The 25,577-nt window shown below is 21.3% G+C and overlaps 10 protein-coding genes across 10 annotated transcripts; 9 read left to right on the forward strand and 1 right to left on the reverse strand. All coding sequences in view use genetic code 6, as the record gives it.

Moving 5' to 3' along the window:
• Positions 1-30: 30 nt before the first annotated feature.
• TTHERM_00243800 (peptidyl-prolyl cis-trans isomerase, cyclophilin-type protein) lies at positions 31-1,067 on the forward strand (the record flags this gene model as incomplete). The annotated part of the gene is made up of 5 exons (XM_001023709.4): positions 31-210; positions 276-447; positions 558-623; positions 775-909; positions 976-1,067. Exons 1-5 carry the CDS (start codon positions 106-108, stop codon positions 1,065-1,067), a joined length of 570 nt encoding a protein of 189 aa, XP_001023709.3. The 5' UTR covers positions 31-105.
• A 1,303-nt stretch (positions 1,068-2,370) lies between these two features.
• Positions 2,371-3,798, forward strand: TTHERM_00243810 (hypothetical protein; the record flags this gene model as incomplete). The annotated part of the gene is made up of 2 exons (XM_001023710.2): positions 2,371-2,545; positions 2,588-3,798. The coding sequence occupies 2 exons, from the start codon at positions 2,371-2,373 to the stop codon at positions 3,796-3,798; spliced, it is 1,386 nt and encodes a 461-aa protein (XP_001023710.2).
• Positions 3,799-4,836: 1,038 nt separating this feature from the next.
• TTHERM_000243819 (hypothetical protein) lies at positions 4,837-8,421 on the forward strand (the record flags this gene model as incomplete). Its single annotated transcript, XM_012799915.1, has 2 exons — positions 4,837-7,979; positions 8,400-8,421. 2 exons carry the CDS (start codon positions 4,837-4,839, stop codon positions 8,419-8,421), a joined length of 3,165 nt encoding a protein of 1,054 aa, XP_012655369.1.
• Positions 8,422-9,484: 1,063 nt separating this feature from the next.
• Positions 9,485-13,803, forward strand: TTHERM_00243820 (transmembrane protein, putative; the record flags this gene model as incomplete). The annotated part of the gene is made up of 2 exons (XM_001023711.2): positions 9,485-13,687; positions 13,738-13,803. The coding sequence occupies 2 exons, from the start codon at positions 9,485-9,487 to the stop codon at positions 13,801-13,803; spliced, it is 4,269 nt and encodes a 1,422-aa protein (XP_001023711.2).
• A 1,087-nt stretch (positions 13,804-14,890) lies between these two features.
• On the forward strand, positions 14,891-15,993 carry TTHERM_000243821 (hypothetical protein; the record flags this gene model as incomplete). The annotated part of the gene is made up of 2 exons (XM_012799916.1): positions 14,891-14,994; positions 15,213-15,993. The coding sequence occupies 2 exons, from the start codon at positions 14,891-14,893 to the stop codon at positions 15,991-15,993; spliced, it is 885 nt and encodes a 294-aa protein (XP_012655370.1).
• A 1,028-nt stretch (positions 15,994-17,021) lies between these two features.
• Positions 17,022-17,726, reverse strand: TTHERM_000243823 (transmembrane protein, putative; the record flags this gene model as incomplete). The annotated part of the gene is made up of 3 exons (XM_012799917.1): positions 17,022-17,336; positions 17,390-17,545; positions 17,607-17,726. 3 exons carry the CDS (start codon positions 17,724-17,726, stop codon positions 17,022-17,024), a joined length of 591 nt encoding a protein of 196 aa, XP_012655371.1.
• Positions 17,727-19,115: 1,389 nt separating this feature from the next.
• Positions 19,116-20,840, forward strand: TTHERM_00243840 (transmembrane protein, putative; the record flags this gene model as incomplete). The annotated part of the gene is made up of 3 exons (XM_001023713.1): positions 19,116-19,465; positions 19,571-19,638; positions 19,999-20,840. The coding sequence occupies 3 exons, from the start codon at positions 19,116-19,118 to the stop codon at positions 20,838-20,840; spliced, it is 1,260 nt and encodes a 419-aa protein (XP_001023713.1).
• Positions 20,841-21,494: 654 nt separating this feature from the next.
• On the forward strand, positions 21,495-23,225 carry TTHERM_00243850 (transmembrane protein, putative; the record flags this gene model as incomplete). Its single annotated transcript, XM_001023714.1, has 1 exon — positions 21,495-23,225. The coding sequence occupies one exon, from the start codon at positions 21,495-21,497 to the stop codon at positions 23,223-23,225; it is 1,731 nt and encodes a 576-aa protein (XP_001023714.1).
• Positions 23,226-24,032: 807 nt separating this feature from the next.
• On the forward strand, positions 24,033-24,664 carry TTHERM_00243860 (transmembrane protein, putative; the record flags this gene model as incomplete). Its single annotated transcript, XM_001023715.2, has 2 exons — positions 24,033-24,386; positions 24,620-24,664. 2 exons carry the CDS (start codon positions 24,033-24,035, stop codon positions 24,662-24,664), a joined length of 399 nt encoding a protein of 132 aa, XP_001023715.2.
• A 98-nt stretch (positions 24,665-24,762) lies between these two features.
• Positions 24,763-25,176, forward strand: TTHERM_000243879 (transmembrane protein, putative; the record flags this gene model as incomplete). Its single annotated transcript, XM_012799918.1, has 1 exon — positions 24,763-25,176. The coding sequence occupies one exon, from the start codon at positions 24,763-24,765 to the stop codon at positions 25,174-25,176; it is 414 nt and encodes a 137-aa protein (XP_012655372.1).
• Positions 25,177-25,577: the final 401 nt, after the last annotated feature.

The following is a 25,577-nucleotide window of genomic DNA, read 5'->3' on the forward strand; positions in this document are numbered from 1 at the left end:
TATGTTTGTTTATTTACAAAATAAAAATATTTAATTAAATCTTTAATAATCAATTAATATTAATTCATTAATATATATCAATAAATTTACATAGCAAATAAATAAATGAACGTTTTCAAGCTTATTAGTAAATTTTCTTCTTCAAAGAACCCTAAGGTTTTCTTTGATATGGCTATAAATGGTAATCCTAGCGGAAGAATGGTCTTTGAGGTATTAAATATTTAAATACAAAAGGAACTTACTTGAAATATCATTTATGATAAATAATTATATAGCTTTATGCTGATGTTGTCCCAAAGACTGCTGAAAACTTCAGAAGACTTTGCATCGGAGATGCCAAGTCTGTTACTAGTGGTAAACCTTTGACCTATAAAGGTAGTATTTTCCATAGAATTATTCCTAGATTTATGTGCTAGGGAGGTGATATTACTCACCATAACGGAATGGGTAAAAAATTTATAATATAAAATTAAACATATGAGATCTGATAATATAGATTTTATTTTTAAAATCTCGCGATTCATTAACATTTTAACAAATTTTCTTTCTATTAAAAGGTGGTGAATCTATTTATGGAAGAAAATTCCCTGATGAAAACTTTAAATTGAATCACACTGGTCCTGGTATGAAAAGCTTAAACATATTTTACTATTTATATTTCAAAGATCGTCTAAAAGAAATTAAACTTTCTACCAAAAAATTAGAATTTAAATAAAGAATTTTCTACATTATTGCCAAATTTTAGATTATAAAACATCAAATATTATTTTATAGGTATTTTATCTATGGCTAATTCTGGTCCTAACTCTAATGGATCATAATTCTTTATCACAACAGTACCCTGTGATTGGTTAGATGGCAAGCATGTAGTATTCGGAAAGCTCATTTAGGGTCAAGAAGTCCTCTCTCGTATCTTTTTATTTAGATTTGAAATATATTAAAAAATTCTTAAAATTATTTATTCTATACTAATAGTCTGCGAATAATAAGGTAGATCTAACGGATAAACCAAATCCGTTGTTACTGTTACTGATTGCGGTGAAATTTCTGCTGAAAAATAATAGTGAATGAATTAGTGAATGCATGAATTGCAGAATTGCTCTTTTAATTTATATAATTTAAAAATAATAAATGAATAAAAAAATAAATAATACCATAAAATATTCTCTCATTTTTTAATTGTACAAAAGCTTTCAACTATGAAAATTTTAAGGATTAAAATATTAATTAAATAAATTTTAATAGAATCTCTCTTTTTCCAAAATTTTCCATACTATTATTTATGGTTTGAGATGCTTTATTATTTTATTTTGATTGATTTGATACATTTTAATATTCTCATTCATAAATAAAGGCTAGAAAATATTACTTTTAGTTCAATGAAAATAATTTAAATACTAGCTTATCAGATAATATTTATCAATTACAATTTATTTATAGGTAGATGAGTAAATTTAGTAAATTTTAAGTTAATTTTGAAAAACTCTACATTTAATTAAGGATAACATTCTAAAATATTTTTTAAATGTTAATAAATTTCTAAATACCTGTATATGTAAAATTTTAAATTAATATTCCATTTAAAATTCCTCTTAAAACCAGCAAAAAAAATAAAGATTGAAATAAAAATTTATAATTTTCAAAAGAAATAATATTTTACATTATAAATAGTTTAATGCCCAACTAATAGTTAATGTTAACAATTTATTCTTTTTTATATACAAGATATAGTCTTAAACTAGAAATAATCATTTATTTATAAAAAAAAGTTGTTAAAAGCCATATCAAAATTAAATAGAAATTATTTTATGGTATTACATTATTTTATTTTTCTATTTAGCAAATAAATAATAAATATTTAATCATTTACAGGATAATTTAATTTAACTTTTGTTTGAAGTATAAAAATGTTTATCTAATTTAAAAACTGGTAATTGACTTTATTATTTTATTTATCAGATGATTTAATCTCTCATTATCTTTTTTAGAAATAAAAATTAAAAACTAGTTTGTATTTTTTAACAAAATATAATTTAAATTATGATCATCATTGTGAATTTTTAAAATTTTATTAATTTGTTTATTTTACTATTATTATTAGAATGATAAAAATTATAATAAAATAAATGAATTTGTATAAAATATTAAGTAGAACTAACGAAAATTAATAATTTATACAAATTAAAAAAATTCTAAAATTTATAATATAAATAAGCTTTTTTCTACATATTTTCGACATTTTATAAAATACTAAAAGCTTGATTCTATAATTTAAATAACCTTCCAATCAAACTTATAGCTATGCAGAGAACTCCTAACAAAGGTGATTAATCTAAAATTTCTACATTTGGTTAAGTTTCTAAGAAGTTAATGTTTGAATCAGTAGAAAAGAAAACATTTAATAGTATTGGAGATAAAAACACAGGATAAAGAAATTCAAGGATCCAAAATAATTCAGATAATAGGTCGTCAAGCAAATCAGGTTTTTTATCTAAAACTTCCACAAGTAAGGTTACTTTTAACATGCAGTCATCTGAAAAATAAGGTATCAATATATTTTTATTCTCATTTAATTTTTTTGTTTTAGAAATTGAAAAAGATTTTGAAATGCTGAAAAGATTTTAAAAGAACCCGAAGATAGCAAATTACTCAAAAAAAAATAGCATAGATCCAGAGATCCTAAATTCTTATGATGAAAAGAGTATTTCAGATTACTATGGAACTCTAAATCATATAAAGGAGTTATAAACTCCACATATCCGCACTTTAAACACAAATGTATAGCTTGATTGTCTTTTCAGTAGAGTAGAAGAAAAATCTAATATCATGAGTTCCCCTCAAAAAATGGTAACTCCAATCAAGTAGATAAGATTAAATACGGCAAATAGCACTTCTAAATCCAGCGCTAAACTGAGGTAGAATACTATTCAAGAATGGGAATAAATACAAGCAAATAATAAACTTCACAACAAAAAAATAACTCCAAGAAAAAGATTTGATAACTCATCTGTAGAGAAGCTAGATACTTCTCAATCAAACAGGAATTTATCTCGCTAATTATCTAAAGCAACGTAGCAAAAAATAAAAGAGTCTGCAAGTTAAATTGTAACACTTCCTGGTGGAAATACAAATAAAATTTTATAAGATGTGGTAAACATTTTAGATTAAGGCGACTAATCACCTAATCAGAAGCTTTATAATAACTATTTAAAAATGCAAGATTTAAATAAATAGAGCTCAAATAAAAGCAAAAAAAACGATTCAAGTAATATTAACTCTATCATGGGAAGCCCTAAAAACTGTAATGATTATGAACAGCAAAACTAATTTAGCTAAAAATCTAATTTGTTTTCTAAATTTTTTAAATCTGTAAATCAAAGCCATAAAATTGAAAGTAAGTAGAAATAAGAAACATACATTTCTATGTATAAATAGGACTATATGCCTAAAACTAAGCTTGTAGATATAGACCTATAGTCATAATAATTGAAAAAATAATAAAGAAAACTTACAAATAATTTATAAATTTCTACAGCCTATAATGAACCAAAAGAAAATAACATATAATTTACAAATATTGTTAATAAAGCTAAAGAAACTGAAAATATCTCTCAACCATAACTCTCGAATTATCAATTACAATAATCCCCACAATTATAAGGAGGATCTTATCAAAAAAACAATTAAAATTTTGAAAATAAATTGTAGAAAATATAATAATTTAAAGAAAATAACACTTTTACACTTTAAAATTTAGAGTAGTCTTAGTAAGGCAATAATATTATAATACATGCATGAAAGATTATTTTTAATTTACTTGAAATATATTATCAAATTAATATATTTGCTTTCATAGATAAATATAATTTATAAATAATTATTTTAAAAAAATTTATTTATGTTTATTTCTCATAATAATTTTTGTCTTATTTATTAATACTCACTATTTTTTGATAATCTATCATAAATTTAATAAAATTAATTTTATTTTTTGAACTTTAACCTACTATTCTTAATTACTTTACAAAATATTCTAAAAAAATTTTGAACTCAAAGATATTAATTAAAGTAAATAATTATTTTTATTATTATAAAACTATGCTATAGAGATTTGACTTTAGCTATGATAAATTTATACTTTAGTTTGGTGCCAAAATTTTATAACACTAAAATATTAACTTATGATATTCTTACCTAACAAGGAATTTACAATCTATATATTTAGGGCTAATAGGTTCGAAATTGAAACCTAAAATGCAAATTTTTAAATAACTTTTAAAATTATTTAAAAAATACATTTTTACTAAAAAACAAGACTTATTTAGAGCACAGTTATGAATTCATCTATATATTATTAATAATTTTCTTTTTTTTATTAAAGATAGTAATTGATTAATTTTCATTTTCATTTTTCGTAAAATAGCTTTATTTTTAAAAATGAAAAGATCATTTTTAGTTGTATCAGTAAGTAATGTATAATTCTATTTAAGATAAAATCATCTAAATAACAAAAGGAAGTAATTTAATTTAGAGTTTTTTTATTTTTATCAATGAATCATCCTTTAATTTCTAATTGAATAATACTTTTATGATTACCATGAATGATTCTTATTTACGCGAAAATAAAATAAATTAAGTTTCTATAATATAATTATTTTCTATTAACTATTTTTAAATATATAACAAGAGTTCTGAATCAAAAAGAATTAAATCGTACTTATTTTTTTTACAAATTAATTATTTTGATTTGAACATAAAAAGGTAAAAATAAATAAATAAAAATTATTAATAATCATTAAAATTAAACATCATTAATAGAAGAAAATATACTTCAATATGATTATTGTAATTAAGCGAAGAATTGTAAAAATTTTTATTGTATATTAGACAATATGGATCCTTATTAATGCATAAAATACTTGTTCCGCAGGATGCTTAAAATGTTTTGATACAAATAGAATAGATAGAAATAGTTAATGCACTTAGTGCTCTGAAAATTTTGAATTAGATTCAAAAAATAATATTTGTGTTTATTCATAATGTGGTAATAATTTATACTATGATACAAATTAAAACTATGGTACTTAAGGTAGTTGTGTAGCTATTTGTAGTCCTTTTAGTTAAAGAAATTAGAAAACAAATATTTGCTCAAACTAATTAACATGCTCTACATCCAAATATTCTTAACAAAATATTTAAAATGATGAAATACAAGACTTCTTCAATTACCAAGATATGTATTATGTTGCTAAATAGCCTGGATATATTTCTGTCTATGATAAAAATTAACTATATCTCATAAAACGTATGAATTTCTAGGCAAAAGATCTTAACATTTTTAACATAAATGGCATGATATTTATAATAAGTAATGACAATTCAATAAGTATTTGGGATATTAAGAGTGAATAAAGGACTTTAAAAAGATATTCAAATATTACATCTTTTAATCTATACACTTAGATTATTCTAATGCAAAATAAATATATATTTGCTTACAATATTCAATAACAATCATTAACATTTGAAATAATTTATGATCAAATTAATAAAGATTTTTGCTAATCAAATTCTTTTATAATTAATATTAGTGGTGCTTAATCAGTTTTGTTGATTGATTAATATTTATTTGTTAATAACTCAACTAATATCATTGTTTATTAGATAATAGTATAAAATAATAATAAGGATTTAATTTTGTAGTTATAGTATCATTTAGAATATTAATTATAATATTAAAGCAATTATTATAGTATTCTCTAAACTTCTAATGATGACATATATTTATTAATCTTAGCATAATCCATCTTTAAAATTAGTATAAGCAGTAAATATTTTGAAGATATGTAAATAGAATCTTTAAGTACTTAGGAAATAGTAAATGCAAAGATGTATTAATCATCAAAAGCTGATTCAAATTAATATTTGATAATCCTTACAAAATAATAACTATTTTATTATGACTTTTCGTCTTAATCATCTAAATTAATTATTTAAGATGGGTCTTAAATTACTGATTTTGAGGTCTGCAGTTTATGGGGCAAATAAAATTAGATAATTGTACTTCTTGGCTAAATAAACTTGTCTGTTTATTACTTTGATTAAGATTTATAATAATTTATATAGTCTAATTAGATATTTACTTTAAATTATTAAGCCCATAATCTCAAATTAATTTAATATCAAAGTTAAAGCAATAAAGAATTAATTTAAGAGTTAGTCAGCACTGATATTATTTCAATTTTAATAATTAAAAAAGGTAGTATTGAGTAATAAGAGTAACAATAAATTTAAATTATTACAATTGCAAATTTTAACATAACTTTCCCAACTCCTGGATAGCTTATTATGAGTAATGATTATCCTCACTCTATTTTAAATTATTCACCCTCTATGGTGATTTATGCTAATGGAGATAATTCAGATATTATTTTCTATGATTCATCAGATGAGAGTAACTGTAAACTTAAAAGAAAAATTTAATTGTCTTCATAAAAATTACAAAAATTATCTTTAACAAGCTTTTTTAGTGATAAAGTTATTGCTAAATTTTTTGTTGAATTTTGGATAATTGATATTTATAAATAAAGTGTTATTAAATCGTTTGATAACGGATATTATTTATTTGCCACTAATAAAGATAAGCTCGTTGTAGTTGATAGTGAATGTTTGAATGTATATTCCTCAAATATCTTACTTTTATATAAGAATTGCTAAAATTATTTTAAGAGCTTTTTGTTTTAGGAAATCCATTTAAATAATGATTTAAGAATTTTTATTGTTAAATAGCAAGAATAAAATTTTTCCATGCTTAGTCTTTTTTAAATTGATTTAGATAATCAAACTCTATAAAAACTTAATGAAATAGAAAATATAAACTACATTTATTTGCAAGTTTTCTAAAACTTTGCTTCTCAACAAGATAGAGTTGATAATAATTATTCAATAGAATAAATATTTATTTTGGACTCATAATATAATCTTATAATTTATAACATGAATTTAACTGTAATCTATTCTTAAAATTAGTTGAAATTATCAAGAGTATTTTCTTTTATAAAAGTAATGAACGATAATTAGGTTTTTGTGTTATTAGGATAATAATAGATTATATTAATTAATATCTAAACCAACAATTGTAAGTTTTTCAAAATTGACTATTTAATGGAATAATAAAATATATATGAAGCTATAAAAAATATCAATTAATATGGAAAAGTATACTATCAAATAAAGTTTTTTTCAAAAGACTCCATTTACGAATACTCTATAGACATGATAAGAAATATTACATACTTAAGTGGAATAGACTATGTTAATTAATCTGGACTTGCTATATTTTAGTAATCTAAAACAGCAGTTTCTATAAATACTTCAATAAATTATTTTGGAGGAGGCGATTCAGGATTATTATTTATATCTTAAATGTAAAAATAAAGATATTCTAAGCTTTTTTTAGATAAATCCTTATTAAATTCAAAAGATATTTTTTTAAATATTTTGCAAAGTACTAAGTTAGGGCTATATTTTGTTATAAGTAACAAACAAGTATCTTCGTTTGATATATTTACTAACAAATTTATAGATATTATATTTTAAGATCCCAATTTTTGTGATTTAATAAAAGAAGAAACAATCCTAATTTGCTGGAATTAAAACTAACTTGTCTTAGTGAACTACTCACTTAAAAATAAAAAATTTAATTATGTAGGTATGCTTTTTCTAATAGGATATTCTTTTGATTTTTATAAAGATCAATTATATTTATATGGTTCGAGCCTTATAATTGTTAATTCTTAGCTTTAAGTTATTTACACAATTTTAGATGAAGACCTAAATGGATTTATTACTGGCTGCTAAAATTCTATGAATAAAGTTATATGTATTTATTAAGATTTTGATTCTATTGCTTATCTTCTTATATTTGACAAAATATAAAAAATGACTTAAAAATATAATCTTGCAGTTACACAAGGAAAGTAATATTACTTAACAATTGATGAATAATATTAAAATATATTTCTTATGAATGGTGAAATAAAAATTTTTAGCTTTAATGGATTTTTGAAAAACACTATTGGTAAATAATTTTTTGATTGTAAAATTAATTCTGTAAAAATGATATGCTAATCATAATTATGTAAAATATTATCTTAATAAAATTTTTAATTTTTAGTCAAAACCTTTATTTTACTTTTCCATGATTCTTATTATTAATTAATAAAATGTAAATAAATATTTATTGATATTCCAATATCAAAAATACAAGCAAGAGCAAGATAATTCGAAAATAGCTAATAGTGATATCTATATAATTACCTTTTCATATATTATTTTCTGTTTTTTTTAAATTTATTTTTTTCACAATTAAAGCTTTTTTAACACTTTCTTCTTTAAAGAAATATAGTTATTATTTATTGATAGGCTAAGCTTGGAAGTAACAGATATTACAATATAATAAAGTTTACTTGAAATATTTTTTAAGTATATCTATATCGATTTCTTAAATTATATTTTTATTTGGGGAGTAGAAGGAAAATATGACAAAATTTCTGTTTTTGACTTATCTTCTAAACAGATAATAAAAACAATTTCTGGCTTTAGTCAAAATTAATTAGCATAAATAAAAGATGTTTAAATTGATTATTATTCAAGTAACTACTTAATGTACCTAGATAATGAAGGTAATTTTTATCTATTTTCATTAGATTCGGAGTTTAAATTGCAAAGTAATATTAAAATTACTGAAATTACTGACGGTGAAGAAGTAATTCAAGGTTTTTCTTATAATAACATAACAAACGATATATTTATATACAGCAATAACTCTATCTATAAATTAGATTATAACATATTAGGATGGTAATATGAACCTCAACTAAATGAACCATATAATTTGTTTACAAAAATACCAACATCCAACTAAAAAACTGATTTCTTGATATTTAATCAGAATAACACTATTTTTAGATATTCTTAATAGATTCTTAAATATGAGTAAGATATAAGAAATTCATAGATTTTAGACTTAAAATACAATCAAAACAATGATGTTTTAATATTGGCTTTATTAGATTCTCTCTTATTTTACTAAAATTATTAATTTAGCAAAAATAATTATCTAATACCCAACATTAAAAAGCTTAATGATATTTAATTTTACTAATTTATAAATGATAACTTTATAATTACTATTGACCAAAAAATTTTACATTTAGATTTTTAATAAGGTAATATAATCAAAACAATTTAATTTTAGAGAAATTAATTAGCTACTTCTTTTTGCTTTAACAAATAGTAAAGTATTCTGACTGTTGGATTCAGTGATGGATAATTGCTTTAATATTATGTTTAAAATCAAACTTATTTTCTTTATGACTATTTTGTTAATAGTAATTCTTTAAATACATCAATAATTATCATTCATTTTATTTAAAATTCTGAAGTGGAATAATTTATATATGCTATTTCTAATGGTGGTATTATGCTTCAAATCAATGTTTTTGATAAAAAAATTGTTTAATAATAAGATTTAAGAGCTTTAGTAAATTAAGATTTAAATCTTACTCTGTCAAAATTCATAATTGATTAGATTTATCATAGATATATTTTTTGCTTTAATGGATAAAAAATAGCTTATGTTTGGAATTTTTCTGAAGGATAATAAGAGTAATCTTTGTTTTTACCTAAGAATTTAGTAAAGCAAATAAAAATTGAAAAAAATTATCTATTTATTTAGTGTGTGTTTTAAATAAATATTTACATAATTGACACAATAATCTAACTATCAACAGTAATTAAAAAAAATTTTATTAGTGACAGAATTACTGAATTCAAACTTGTTAATGATAATGCAGTGGCAGTTTTTTTTATTGACAAGTTTGAACTATTTTTGATTAGTGCAACAAAAGTTTAATTAATTTCTTAGTAAAGTTATACATATCCTAGACTTTTAAGTTATTATTTTGATTCTTAGAGGAATATTTTAAATATAATAGGTTTACATAAAATTGGAGTATTTGAAAATAATTATAGTTTGGATATTTACTATGAGGATTCAGTTAATGAATGCTCTATTTTGGTATAAAATTATGAATATGAATATACTCGATAATAATTAGGTTAGATTTCTCCTAAACAAAAATAAATTCAGACAGCAAATGGAGTTTAGCTAATCAGTCAATAAACTTAGCAAAATTATATCTACTTGTAAGTTCCAACTATTTAAATTGAAAGTATAATTTAATACATTTCTTAATTTAGTAATAACCAATACATTTTCTCTCCATATGATAACTAGAATAATGTTTTGTCTCTTAAAAGTGATATTTTTTTAAGCTTTAATTAACCTATCCTTTAGTTATTTAATTTTAACCTAAATTTTTAAAATTATACAAATTTGCTTGTAAACCTCACACAAAATCAGAATATCTAACAAATAATATTATAAAATATAACTATAAACGTATAATGCCTTGATAATAATTAAATATATGCTTCTAATATTTAAAAAGTTGTAATTTAAAACTTAAAGATTACTTAATTAGATTTTAGTGGATGCTTAAATATTAATTAATAAAGTTCTTTGTTATCATTTTATAATATATCAGAGGTGTTTATTTATAATTTAGAAGTATCTAAAAATAATTTTAGCTAAATAACTTAGATACCCATACTCTAATTTCAAATTAGTTAAACAATTTTAATGGAAGGAATAAAAATAATATAAAATACCAACTTAAATAGTTTAATGAACTTTTAGTAAATATAAAAGATAACAATTTCAAACTCATTAATACTTAATAATAATTAAACAAAATAATCTACTTTAAGCATAGGATTAATCTAGTTTTATGGATGCTAAACAATAATCATTTAATTGAGTAAATTTTAAAATAACAATTAACTACTTCTAATTTTTGCAATTAATTAATATACTGATTAAAAGCAAAAAGTAAAAGTTATGGAGACTTTAATGGAAGATAATTTTATTTTTAGAAATGTTGATATTAATAGAAATTAATTTTTTGGTCAAAATATTTTGTTAATTTAGAGTTCTCTAATTTCATTTAATAATCTAACATACTGTTAAAATGATGGATCACTTTTACTTACAAAATCTTTATAAGTATCAATCATCAAAAGCTATTTTTAAGCAAACAAAGCAATAAATGGAGGAGCTATTTATTTTAAGTCTATCCAGTAAAATATTTAGTTCAAAGAATCTATGTTTTTTGAAAATATTGCTTCAGCCAGTGGAGGAGCTTTATACTTTGAAAATTTATTTGAATGCTAAATCATTTTTGATATGGCAACAAAGATCAAAAATAATAGTGCCTTGATTGGAGGAGGATTAAGGATCGCTTAGACTGATTCAAGGCAGTTTTATTTACCTGATGGTTTTCCTTTCTCAAAAAATGTATATTAGAATATTGCTGAAATATATGGGAACGATAGTACATCATATCTCTAAAACCTTATTATCTAAAATAATGACAAAACTTAAGAATATTTTTTTTCATTTTAATTAAATTAATAAAATATTCCATAATTATATGTAGATTATTATTCAAGATCTGCTGAAATCAGAGGATTTAAAAGCGGTGATTTTCTTAATTTAAGAATATATATAGTTGATGGATAGGGTAGATATCTTAGTTTCTCTAAAGATAAACTAATAGAAGGTAGTTATCCATATGAAATAGGAAAAGAATTAAAAGATATATAAATATCAATCCATGGCCTGTAATCTAACCAAAACTTAATAAATGGATAGTAAATTATAAATTACTACTAATATGATACTTTGAGTTAGTCTTTTGAATTAAATAGTTTGTAAATACTTGCAGCTCTCAATTAAGTGCAATATTTTGTTATAAACTCAACTGTTTATGCGAGCTCATAAATAAATAATCCAATACTATTATAAATTTAATTCAGAAACTGCAAAGAAGGAGAAATAATTTAATAAATTAATAATTAAATTTTTACTTGTAATTAGTGTCCAGAAGGTTTTTATCAGCTGAGTGATCCACAATTACTATACTAATAATCATAAAGAGAAAAAAGTGATGTAAATAGATGCATAAATTGTCCTTCCTCTGCAGTAATGTGCAAAGCAAATATCATCTAATTGAAAAATGGATTTTGGAGATAAAAAAATAATACAGATGAAATAGTTGAGTGTGACTAAATTATAAATTCGTGCTAAGCTCAAAATCCTAATAGTATTAACTATTGTTCAGTTGGTTATATAGGACCTATATGCTTATAATGCGATATTTTAGGTGAAGTTTGGAAAGGCTCTCGATATTCAGAATCCTTAGCAAAAGGGGTTTGTGAAGCTTGTGCAGCAAAAGCAAGTTAATGGTTTTACATTATTTTAAAAATTGTGGCTTTTGAGGTTTACTGCTTGCATGTTTTAGGAGTATTCATTTAAAAATTTAAATATTCTTAAACCTGTTATTATCTAAGAGTATTAAACATCCTGCCAATTAGCACTAATAGTATCTCTGACTACTCTGCTTTTTATATTAAAATAATTCTAAATTATTATTAGCTATCAGCTCTTTTAATAACATAGCCTAAGATAATTTCAGTAAATTTTAATTTTTTGAATGATTTATTTGGATCTGGGAATCGGTAAATCTCAATCGGAGCTGATTGCTTAATTAATGAAAGCACTATTAAGTAACTAGGAAAGATGCTTTTTTATACACAAGTTTAATTTTTGATTCCTACTGCAGCACTCGTTTTCATTCCTTTAATCCTTAAATTCTATGAAGAGTTCGCAAAAGTTAAATTAAGGAAATACCATTTTTATTTAATTTTTCATATAAATTTTATATTTTTTCAAATTGGCTCAATATCGTATTTCATAAAAGCGCTAACTTGCAAAAAAATAGGAAATGAATTTTATAATCCTATTGACTTATCAGTAAATTGCTATGACAGTAATGTAATTAAGTTTTTATATCCTTTCTCTATAATAGTGTTATGTTTTTGGACTTTCTTACCTTTGGTATTTCTTAGGCTTATTAGATTGAATAAATAAAAACTAGATTAATGCTTGACAAAATATAAATATGGTTATTACTATGGGGAGCTTAAACATAAGTATTACTATTGGGAATTTATTAGAATCTATTTGAAAATTATTATTATTTACATTTACACTCTATTAAATAATAACAGCTAATATATTACCATCCTAACGATCACAATTATTTTAGGTTTCTACATTAAACAAGTTTCATAAAGAAACCCTTTTATTTCTATAAGTATTTAAACATGCGAAATAGCATCTTACACTTTAATAATTTTGAAGATTTATTTGCAGATGATATAAATCTAAAATCCACAAGCATAAAGTTTTGTAGAAGTAGCTCAAATATTTATAGACTACATATTCTTTTTTTGTTATTTAATAATTGTAATAGGTATTATGATGAGCAAATAAACATCTAAACTTGCTATTTTTGTAAAAAATAAGCTACTTAAACTAATTCCTAAAAAATTATATAACAAATTAATAAAATTAAATAAAGTTTCATTTTAAACATATATGAGATGGAGGTTAGTATCTAAAAAAATTAGAAAAAAATCAAATCATCTAAAAATCGAAATTAAATCTGAGAACTATAAAGAGGCCAATTATAAGAGGAATTAAAAATACAGCAACAAAAAAGTAAAAATAATTTATTATTTAATAAAATAAAATATTTTTTATAATAATAGATTTAAGCAAATAAAGTTAAGACCAATAACTACTAAATAATTGACTCTCAATAGCTTTTTATTTGAATAATTAAGTATTTATGCTTTCTTAATGTTTAGAAAATGATTTTATGTTTACAAAGAACAAATATTTATAAAAATAATAAATTTCATTCAAGTTAATTTTGTTAATAAATTAGAATTTCAAGAAAAAGAGGATTTTTTTCTGAATTTAAATAAATAATAAGTAAATGTGCTAAATTTTTTAACAGCCAAATTATCAAATTATTATTCATTCAAATTTATAATTCTTTTTTTGTTGATTAATTCCACTGGCGCATATAAAGTAATTTGGATTAATTTCTTTTAACACTCAATGAATAGTCATTAATTTCAACCAAATTCATAGATTTTTAGATATTTGAAGCTAATTCAATATTATTCATTAAATTTTTTTCTAAATTTTCTTCTTGTTTTAAACCTTTGGATTTTTTCTATTTATAGAATTCATAAATTTTTATAATTAGAGACATAATCATATAAAATGTTAATTCTAATATTATAATTTGTATGTTTATCAAAAAAGAATAACTAATTGAATTCAGAAGGCTTGAATATTCGTCTACATTTTGTTTAGCACTATAAATATTTAGTATCAAAAATTAAATGTATAAACAACTCCATAAAGCTGAGTCAAATATGAAGAAAGCATTTGTTAACTTTGAGTAAAATGGCCTCAAATAAACAACTAATACTAAATGAGTTATTTATATTGCTATAGCTATTATACTAACACCTATCCAACTTTAGCTTATTTAAATAAAACAAATAGGTATGAATAAGAATTCAAATATTTGATAAATTAGCATATAATTTCTTCTAATTTTAGATTCAAAAATAGCTTCATTCTAAATTTTTTCTCTAGTAATCTCTTAAAAATCCAGAATTTTCAGATGAATTTAAAACTTATTAAGATATTTATATTATTGATAAAGAATCAGAATTGTTATTGGTAAAATTAATATTAATAAAGTAATTTAAATTCCTATATTATTACTATCAAAAGAGTAAAAAAATTATTTTATCTGCTAATTTATACCTATGGTTAGCATTTCAATTATTAGTTAATAATACTAAACGATAAAGCTTGAGAAAATTTTCTGATAGATAGTTGATGAAATTGATTGAAATTTCTAGTTTTTAATTTTTTCGATAAAAACGAAAAAAAGTATCAAAAGTGAACTGCAAATAAGAAATAAAATAATAGCTTATCCAGAAGTTTTGAGGATATTATATGAAAGACCAAAATTTTTGAACCGAATATTCTAATATTAATCTAAATTTTGGCTAATTATATAATCAAATACATTCAAACTGCTAAATTATTTAGGAGGACATTGACCTTTAAATTTAAAAAATATAACTAAATAAAAATTCTATAAATATCATAAATTACTTATAATATCTTTTAATGGGGAATATATTTATTATGGTAGTTATGTGTTGACTAAGGTTAGATAGCTTAGTTTTAAACAAGTTATTCCATTTACAACAATCCTAAAACTTGAAGAAGAAAAAAGATTTTCAATAGAACTAAGAATAGTTGTACTCGCAAAAGAAGCTTACATACTTATTTCAAATTACTAGCTAAAGTGCACAATTTGTTGCTAGGAAAAAGTATTAGATTTATAATCCAAATAAGTAACCTGGCAATCCGAATCAAAAAAGCTATAATTTTCAAGACAAGTGCAGCTATTACCTATAATTATTTATCCTTTCTTATCACATATTATACAAGAATTATCTATAAATAAATAATTATTAGGCTAACAACTTAAACAGCTTGTAAATGAAGCTCCACTACAAGTTAAGCATGACTTATTACAAGATATACATTCTCTGTCTCTATTTATTTAAAAATATTTAATGACTATTCAATAATCAATTAATTTATTATCAGTTAAGTTAAATTCAAAAGCTTTTTAAATTAAAAAATTTTTTAAATACAAATAATTTAATTCAAAAATTTTTTTTTTTAAATTTTAAAAATAATATTTATTCCTCACTTAATATTTATTTCCTACTACACAAATAATTATCAGTATAAAAAGTATATGTTAAACATATTATAATAATAAGAGTTGCCTGAAATAATTAATTAAGTAGTTTTATTTAAAATAGCTAGGTAATTTTTATTTTAATATTAATAAATTACTTTTCAAAGAATTATTCATCACATCCAGTAAGACAAATTCCATTTTATTAAAAATAATATGAATCACATTTCATACAAAACTACCTAGAATTATCAGTATATTCTAGACATCCAGGTATCATATTAAAAATTTATTGAACTGAGGTGTATTAATTCTCAAAGCTATTTGAAGTTATTTACTTTAAAACGATTTAGCTAAAACCCTATATGTTTATGATATTCTATATATTTAGATAAATTCTAATGAAATTACATAATTGAAACGAAGACCATTTAAATTAAAAATAGTTTAATAAATGACAGATTAACTTAACTGATGAGCTTTTACTTATATTTTATTCAATTCTTGGAGATAAATAAATTCATAGTATTAAGTATCAATAAATAAAAAATTCTATTTAAGTATAAAAGTTGTTTTTTATTGATTATTTTATTAGGTTAAAAATAGCTTACATAATATAAATAGAAACTTATGCCTAGATTTTGAGGAATTTAATCACCAAAAGTACTTATTTACTCTAAATCATTAGCATCATAAATGTAGAATTATTTACTCAGAATAGAAGAACGAACTAAAATTACATATTTCTATAAATAAGAACAAGATTAATTTATTCAAAAAAAAATAAAATTTAAAATAAATAAATGAATTTATTAATTTATCAAATTATAAGAAATTAAATGATTAAAAATATATTATGTTAATAAATTTAATCAAGCAAAAACTATTTTAAATATTATCTACAGTCTTTATAACAGTAAATTAATTATTTTACAATTAAAATTTTAGCAATTAATTGTTTTAATAATATAATTAACTTTTACTCTAATTTTATTTAATAATAAAAAAATAAATTTATGAGTTTCTTTTTAAATAGCTAAATTAATTACATAAACTAAAGACAAAGACCCTGTATTTTAAAGTTAATATTTCTATCCATTCATAAATACATACTTTTTCTCTGTTTATATGAACCCATTATAATAATACTTTATTTGTGAATTTCCAATTATATTCTGATAAACAAGATTATTTGAAGAAAACAAAGAATCAAATGTCTACTCCTAAACAATATAATTGTTGTTTAATTCATTACATACAAGATAGAAATAGTTTTACTATTAATTATTTAAAAATTTTATTTAAAATTAATATAAAAAAATATTCTTGTTAATGAAAAAGAGCAAATAAATTATATTCATTCTAAAATTTATTCAAAATATTTTGTAAAGAAAAAGAAAAGAAAAATACTATTTTTTGAACTAAGTAGTTTGAGCAATGATACTTTAGAGGAGGAAAATTATATGAAGTCAAAAAGCTAGAAGAATTTTAAAGCATCAAGCTAAAATTAATAATGTAGTAATACTAGCTGCCTTCTTGAGTGGCATATATAAGGTCCTTTTGCTTTTTAAAATTAAAAAATATATCTAAATTAATTTGATAAATTAAGTATATACATTCACAGAAAAGAACATTGCATATTTTATTTAAGTTGGCTGGTTTAAAAAGTTAAACCCAACTAAATTATAAGTTGCGATAAATCCTCCAAATTAATCTAAAATACTAATTTTTATTGAATTGTCAGGTGCCAAATATAGGACTGAATTTGTATCCTATCGATAATATTGAATTAAGTAAGAATTTATTTATGTTTATTGTGTATGAAATAATTACTTGTATATAATAAAAATATATTGTTTGGTAATTGATAGGAAATTAACTTTAACCAGAGTAGCAGAGAGAGAAGGTGACCACACAATAAAAAAAAATAATTAAATTAATTATTAATTACATATCCAGTTTACTTTTTCTTTTGTTTGGTAATTGCAAAATATTATTCTTTTGATGTTTAATTAATTATCAATTATTTTGTATTTTTTATTTTTGATATAATTTAGAGGTAATTAATTAATGTGGCTTTTGAAGATGTTTGCTTTAATTATTAAATTTTTTAAAGCCAATTTTTAAAATGGGTGATTATTCGAAGGTTTAATCTATCACAATAGAAGTAAAATTTATGTTGTCGTTTAGTAAATTTTTTTTATCATCTCAAGAAATAATTAAAACCAAAGATTATTATGAGTAAACAATATCTTATTTGATTTTTTTATATCATTTTTATATTTTATGTACAAAATTTACCGTGCTCTTTTAAATACTAAAATAGATATATTTATTTTATTTAATAAATTATAAAAATAAATTTTAACTTAAAAGATTAGCTAATACTTTCAAAAATATCTGTTCTTTGATTTACATTTCAAATGTTTTTTATTAAATACATAATTTGTTTTTATATTACATTAATTATGAAATTTGTTTTATCAAAAATATGTATATAACCAATTAAATTTATTTAAGTTGAATAATTACAATTCTTTATATATTAATCATTAATTAAATACTCAAATACTCTTAAAAATCTAGTGGGTTGATTATAATTCTTTTTGAGAAAGATGAATTACTATTTTCTTGTAATTAAGGATATTTTATGTTTTAAAACAAAATTTAATTATTCTTAATAAATTTTTTTGAAGAATATTTTTTTTCGATTTTTGAGCTATTTTAAAAATAATAAAAGTTTAAATTTAAATTTAGATATTTATTTTATTTTACCCTTTTTTTTTGATATGAATAGTAAAATTTAAAAATTAAGAAGATTAAAATTATTTCCAAAAATTTATAAAATAAAAAATTTAAAAAAAAGATTTTTTAAATTATGAAAGAGTTTAAAAAGAACTTTTTTGTAATAGCCTAGAATTTATCTATTCATCTATTTTTATCATAAATAACATAATAATTATTGTAAATACTTAAAAATTTATTGATAAGTATGTAAAATTTATAATTTTGTAATAAACTAATAAAGAAATATTTTATTCTCTTTAAGTTTTATAAATTTGAAAATAAATCTCTATTAAAATAAAAAAATTACTTTATTGAAATAAAATAAATCAAAAAACTTACTAAAAATTATTTTTTTTGATTGTGCATCTTAAAATATCTTGAATAATTAATAAATATTTATACTGAATTTTAAAAATAATATTTCTTATTTTATTAAATGGCATATTATTAAAGTATTTAGAAGTTTAATTTGCTTTGTGAAATAAATTAATAAATGAATTTTGAAGTATAATAATTTAAAAAAATTGAAATTTGTTTATAAATATTTACAATAGAATGAATACAGAATAAGAATTGCAAAATGATATTTAGATAATATAATAAGATTTAGAATAAAAGTAAGAATCTTTGAGAGAAAATGACTAAGGCAATTAATTTACTTATTATCTTTCTAGTGATCTTGAAAGCTATGATGAATATTAAGAATAGAATAAAGAAAATGACTAAACAAACGTTGTTGTTTAAAATTTTTTGTTATTTTTTAGTGCCTTTATAATTTAATTTATTACATACATCATTTATGTTGCATTCATTCCTATAATTCTCTTTAAAAATATGTTTATTGAGAAGAGAATAGATTTTTTAAAAGAAAGGCTCTGGGCTTGGGTGTCTTTGTGGTCGATCATGTATTTAGTAGTAGTTTATTTTTGGTTTCATCTACATCTTGAAGAACTTTATTATCTACTATAAGATGAGATTCTATTTATATTTACAACTTTTTTAGTGTTTAGCTATATGAGAGCTATTGATGTTTAAAGTTCAAACAGTTTAAGCGAATAATTTGAAAAGATAATAAATAGTTATCAAAATATATGTTAGCTCACTTATTTTAGTAATGACTTTGATAAAATAGCAACTTAGTTTGATTATAATGGGAAAGTAGTATTTAAAAGACATAATCAATTTCCTTCAATCTCTACTCATTATAGCTTAATGTCTATATAAAAGATTAATAAATTACAAGACAATAACATCACAGATATGATTTCTTCTTTTAATGATTATCTATCACCAAATCTTGAACACTTTTTGATTTTGATAATTATTTTATCATTGAAAGTTACTTTCATTTTATTATACATTTTATAACATTCTATATGGAAAGAATTTTAGAGTATTTTTAATTTTCTGATGATTTGCTTGGTGTATATTTATATAGCTTTTAATTTGAATAGAGCATTAGGAAATAATGATCTCAGAAAAAAAATTAAGTAAATGGAAAGATTTGATAATTTTGTTGATTATTCAAATATAAACTATGAAAATTATAAATAAAAGTTAGATGTGACATGTCCAATAAGTTTTTAGACATGGGACACTGCTCGAAAATTTATTCTCAGCTATAAAAAATACTATTTGTAGGCTTTGGAGCTTTCATACTTAAGCTTGATATTTTACTACCTGTTAGTCATTATAATTTGTCTTTCAGCTTATTTTGAATTGGAATGGTTGATACCAAAAGGATCTAAATTACTAAAGCCTGTTGTAGTTATTATCAGCACATTTAATTTCATTTTTTTGAGTGTTATATTTTTGCTTAGATTTAATATGGGAACTAAATATAATAGATCATTTTCAAAACTATTGTCTAGTATCTAGTATCTATAAAATATAACATCTGATTTAAGCACTATGTATCCTGTATTTTTTTTGTAAAATCCTGACTCAACAAATAAAGAAAATCGATTTAGTGCTTATGGCATGATAACAAAAAGAATCAAATTAATGAGCAATTATTACATTGAATCTTAAATACTTTTTAAAGACAAGCTATTTAAAAAAGAAGAAAAGCAAGAGCTTAGAAGACAAATATTACATAACATGTAAAGTTAGCTTCAAAATATAAAAGAATCTATTTTATTGGATGAATAAATACATAAATATAAGCTACTTAATTTTTTAGAAATTAGAAGCAGCGATTTTCTTTTTACTTTATTTTTGGGCCTTGCTCCAACTCTACCAACTATAATTCCTGTCTTTATTTCATACTATAAAAGTTGAGATTAACCATAATATACACTTGTATAAAATATTAATTTATAAATAAATTAGCCTTAAATTAAGTGATTTACATTCAGTTCAAATTTCAAAATATTTTTATTTTGATAATTTGTATTTTAATTACATACAAATATTGTGAAAAAAATATAATAGAATTTTTTATTTTAAAATTTCCAATTTTAAAAAATAATTCAATAATAATAAAATCCTTCATTTACTGTACTCTTAGATGAATTTATTTTCTCAAACAAATTTACATATTCACTTTCAATTTGCTTTGAAATTTACCTAATCAATCTCAAATATTTTTTTTTAATTATATTTGGAATAATTAATTATCTTTGTGAAAAATAATTGATAATTAGGTTTATCAAATATTAATAATACTTGAATACATAATTTAGTTTATTATAAATATATTCATAGTCCTTTTAAAACTTGAATTAAGAGAGATTAATAGAATATAGCTGATTTTACAAGCGTATGATTTGTTAATGATTGGTATACGACTTAAAATATTCGTGTTACATATGGTTTGAAAATTAAATCATCTATAACATAAACTAATGATAAATATAGTTTGTTGTATTAAAAGGATATTAATTAATTTTTAGCAAAATTAGAAATTCAAATATTAATTTTAAGTAAAGCAAAATGAAGGGTGAATAAGAATTAACTTCAGAAGGTGATAATCAACCTGCTGAAGTAGAAAAAAATTAATATATTTTTCATCATAAAGGTGAAGATCCTAATTTCAAATATTACTTTTCAAGTGACATTGAAAGTTACAGTAGCGAGCATAAAGACCAAAGTTTTATAGATCATAATAAAGAGGTCATAAGAAATCCTTTGCTATTCATTATAGCTTTTGTGATTCAATACTTTACCTACATTGTATATATTGCGTTTATACCTTTTATTGCCTTTAAAGATGTTGTTTTTGAGGGAAGAGTAGATTTTATTAAAGAGAGGATTTGGTCTTGGTTTTCACTTTGGGCAATTGCTTACTTGGTTCTTACATATTTCTGGTTCCCTCTTAAAAGCGAAGAAATGCATTACTTACTTGAGGATGAAATATATTTTATTTTTACTACTTTCTTGGTTTTTAGCTACTTGAGAGCTGTCGATGTGCAAAGTTCAGGTTCCTTTAAAGAATAATTTATCAGGATTATAAATGTTAATTAAAATGTATGCTAATTAGTTTATTTTAATTGTTATCGTGACTCTATTTCAACATAACTTGATTATAATTCTAATGTAGAATTTTAGAGATAATCGCAGTTTTCAGCTATTGCTACTCATTACACTCTTATGGGTGTTAAGAAAATAAAAAATAATCTTAATATCCCAATAAAAAACATGGTCCATTAATTCAGTAACTATTTACCTCCTAATTCTAAGCACTTCTTTATACTCTTTGCTATTTTAGCATTAAAGGCATGGTTTATTCTTTTGTATGTGCTTAAAAAATCTTCTTTGTAATTAGATAATTTTAGGAGTATATTCGATTTCTTACTGATAATGTTTGTGTATGTTTATATCGCATTCAACTTGAACAGAGCTCTTGGAAATAATGATCTTAGAAAAAAGATTTTGTAGATTGAAAGATTGAATGATTTAATTGATTTTTAGAATTTAAATTTAAAAAACTATAAAAAAAAGCTAGATGTAACCTGTCCAATCAGTTTTGAAACATGGGATGTGGCAAGAAAATTTATTCTAAACCATAAAAGATCTTATCTATAAGTATTAGAAATATCCTACTTAACTCTATTTTTCTATTACTTATTTGTTATTGTTGTTTGTCTATCAGCATATTTTGATTTAGACTGGCTGATACCAAAAGGTTCTGCGTTGCTAAAACCCGTAGCTGTTATTATAAATACCTTTAATTTTGTTTTTTTGAGTGTAATATTTATGATTAGATTTAATGTAGGATCTGAATATAACTACTCATTTTAAAGGCTTCTTTAAAATGTATCTTATCTCTAAAATATAGCTTCTGATTTAAACACTATGTACCCAGTATTCTTCTTACAAGATCCATCATCAATAAACAAAGAGTATAGATTGAGTGCTTATGGTTTGGTGACAAAAAGGATTAAATTATCTTGTTCCTTTTATATTGCTTCTTAAATATTTTATAAATATAAAGTATTCACATCTAAGGATAAGTAAGAACTGAGAAGAATGCTTATATAAACAATGGTTCACACATTAGATAGAATCAAAGAATCTATTTAGCTGGATCAGCATATGTTCAAATATAAATTTATTAATTTTTTAGAAATATAAAATCATGATTTTATTTTCACACTCTGCTTAGGTTTAGTTCCAATTTTACCAAAAATAATCCCAACCTTTATTTCTTTTTATAGAGACTGAAATCAAAAATCAAAATTAACAACTCTTCTTACCTATATCTTCATAAATAAAATATAAAAAATATTTAGATTTATTATTTTCGTTGTTGAATATTTATATAAAAAATCTATTTGATGTCAAATTAAAAATGTTTACTTCATAAAAAATAAAAATATAAATCTAACAACAAATTTTTTGTAGAAATTTTTAATTTTTTTCCAAAAATAAATTTTTTGCATTAAAAATACTCCTTAAAAATAAAAATTTTATTTATTTTGAAAAAATAGATTAATAGTTTATCATTTTTTTTAAATTCATTAAATTAATAAAAAAATTATTTTTTTTTGAATGCAATATTTATTATTATAAAATAAAATATTGATTATTATATTTTGTATAAAGATTTTAATATACATTTAAATATTTTAGAAAATAATATTTCTTCAAATTTATGGAAATTATTGAATCTAAAGACAATTTTATAAAGTTATATCAATGATTTTTAAAAAAGAAAATTATGTATCATTAAATTTTATTTTAGTTTTTTTAAAGTTAATATATAAAGTAAATTATTAAATTAAATAATTATTTTGTGTAATAGTAGAGAGAAATATTATCTTTAAATAAACAATGGGGAGATCAGTGATAGATCTTGAAATAGCATATATAAATTTATTAAATATAATTTCAAAGAATAGGTAGTAACAAATAAAGCAATAATAAAACTTACCTTACAACAGATTTAAAAAGGATTTGTGATCGATAATTAAAAAAATAAAATTCAAATTAAATAAATATCTAAATTGAAAATTTATATTTCAAATAGAAATGATAGGTTCTTAGGAGCTAATGAACGAAAGAGGAGACTAAAAAAAACTAGAAAGTAAAAATAAATTACTTTTTGAGTAAAGAACAGGTTATATCAAAGATTATTAGCATAATTTATCTAGCGATCTTGAAAGCTATAATAATTTAGAACTAGAAGCTAGTAATGTAAATAATAATAATGATGTTGATATTAAATTTAATCCTACTACATTTTTTGTAATTTTCGTGCTTCAATACATAACTTATCTTGTATATGTAGTTTTTATTCCTTTTATCGTTTATAAAGATAATTTCATTAATAGTGACTTGGCTTATTTAAAAGAAAAGACATGGGCATGGATTTGCTTGTGGAGCGTAGCATATTAAATTATATTATTCTACTTCTTCCCCTCACCAACAGAAGGAATACATTATTTACTATAAGATGAAATTTTATTTATTTTTTCAACATTTTTGATATTTAGTTACGTTAGATCTGTTGATATGTAATAACTAGAAGGATACAAAAATTAATTTCGTAGCATGATAGCCTTTGAAAAGAATATATGCTAATTGGTTTATTTTCATAATATATATGATTCTAATAGTACTCAATTAGATTACAATAATAAAATAGAGTTCTAAATGTCTGATTAATTTCCTGCTATTTCAATTAATTATACACTAATGTCAATAAATAAGAAAACAGATATTCTGAGTCATCATATCACAACTATGTTTGATTCTTTTAATGATTATTTACCTCCAAATTTTAAACATTTTTATATTCTGCTTTCAATACTTTCTCTTAAGCTATTCTTTATTTTACTTTTAATATATAATAAATAATCTGCTATATTAAATGAGGAGATTGTAAATATCAGTCTAATATTTTTCGTTTATATTTTTGTAGCCTTTAACTTAAATAGAACCTTGGGAAGTAGCGATTTAAGAAAAAAGACTAAACAAATGGATAGATTTAGCTAATTAATTAATTTTAAAGATTTAAATCATAATAACTACAAGAGTAAACTAGATATAACTTGTCCTATAAGCTTTGAATCTTGGGATGTTGCTAGAAAATTTATTCTTGGCTATAAAAAATCATATTTAGAAATGCTTGATATTTCTTATTTAGGACTTTTATTTTACTTTCTTTTTGTGATTGTAGTTTGTATATCTGGTTACTTTGAAATAAACTGGCTAATTCCAAAGGACTCTCCTTTATTGAAGCCTGTTGCAATTATTATAAATACTATTAACTTTATCTTTTTAACCGTGATATTTATTCTAAGATTAAATTAAGGTACTTAGTTTAACAAGAGCTTTTCATAGCTTTTACTAAATATTTAATTCCTTTAAAATATAATTGCAGATTTAAATACTATGTTTCCTATATTTTTTTTATAAGATAAAGATTCTAAGATAAAGGACAAAAGGTATAGTGCTTATGGTATTATTGTTAAAAGATTTAAAGTATTTAGCTCTCACTTTATAGATTAAAAAATATATTATAATTAAAAAATATTTACTGAAGAAGAAAAATAAGATTTGAGAAAATTGATG

The sequence above is a fragment of the Tetrahymena thermophila genome (genome assembly GCF_000189635.1).
Source record: "Tetrahymena thermophila SB210 genomic scaffold scf_8254406, whole genome shotgun sequence".
NCBI lineage: Eukaryota > Ciliophora > Oligohymenophorea > Hymenostomatida > Tetrahymenidae > Tetrahymena > Tetrahymena thermophila.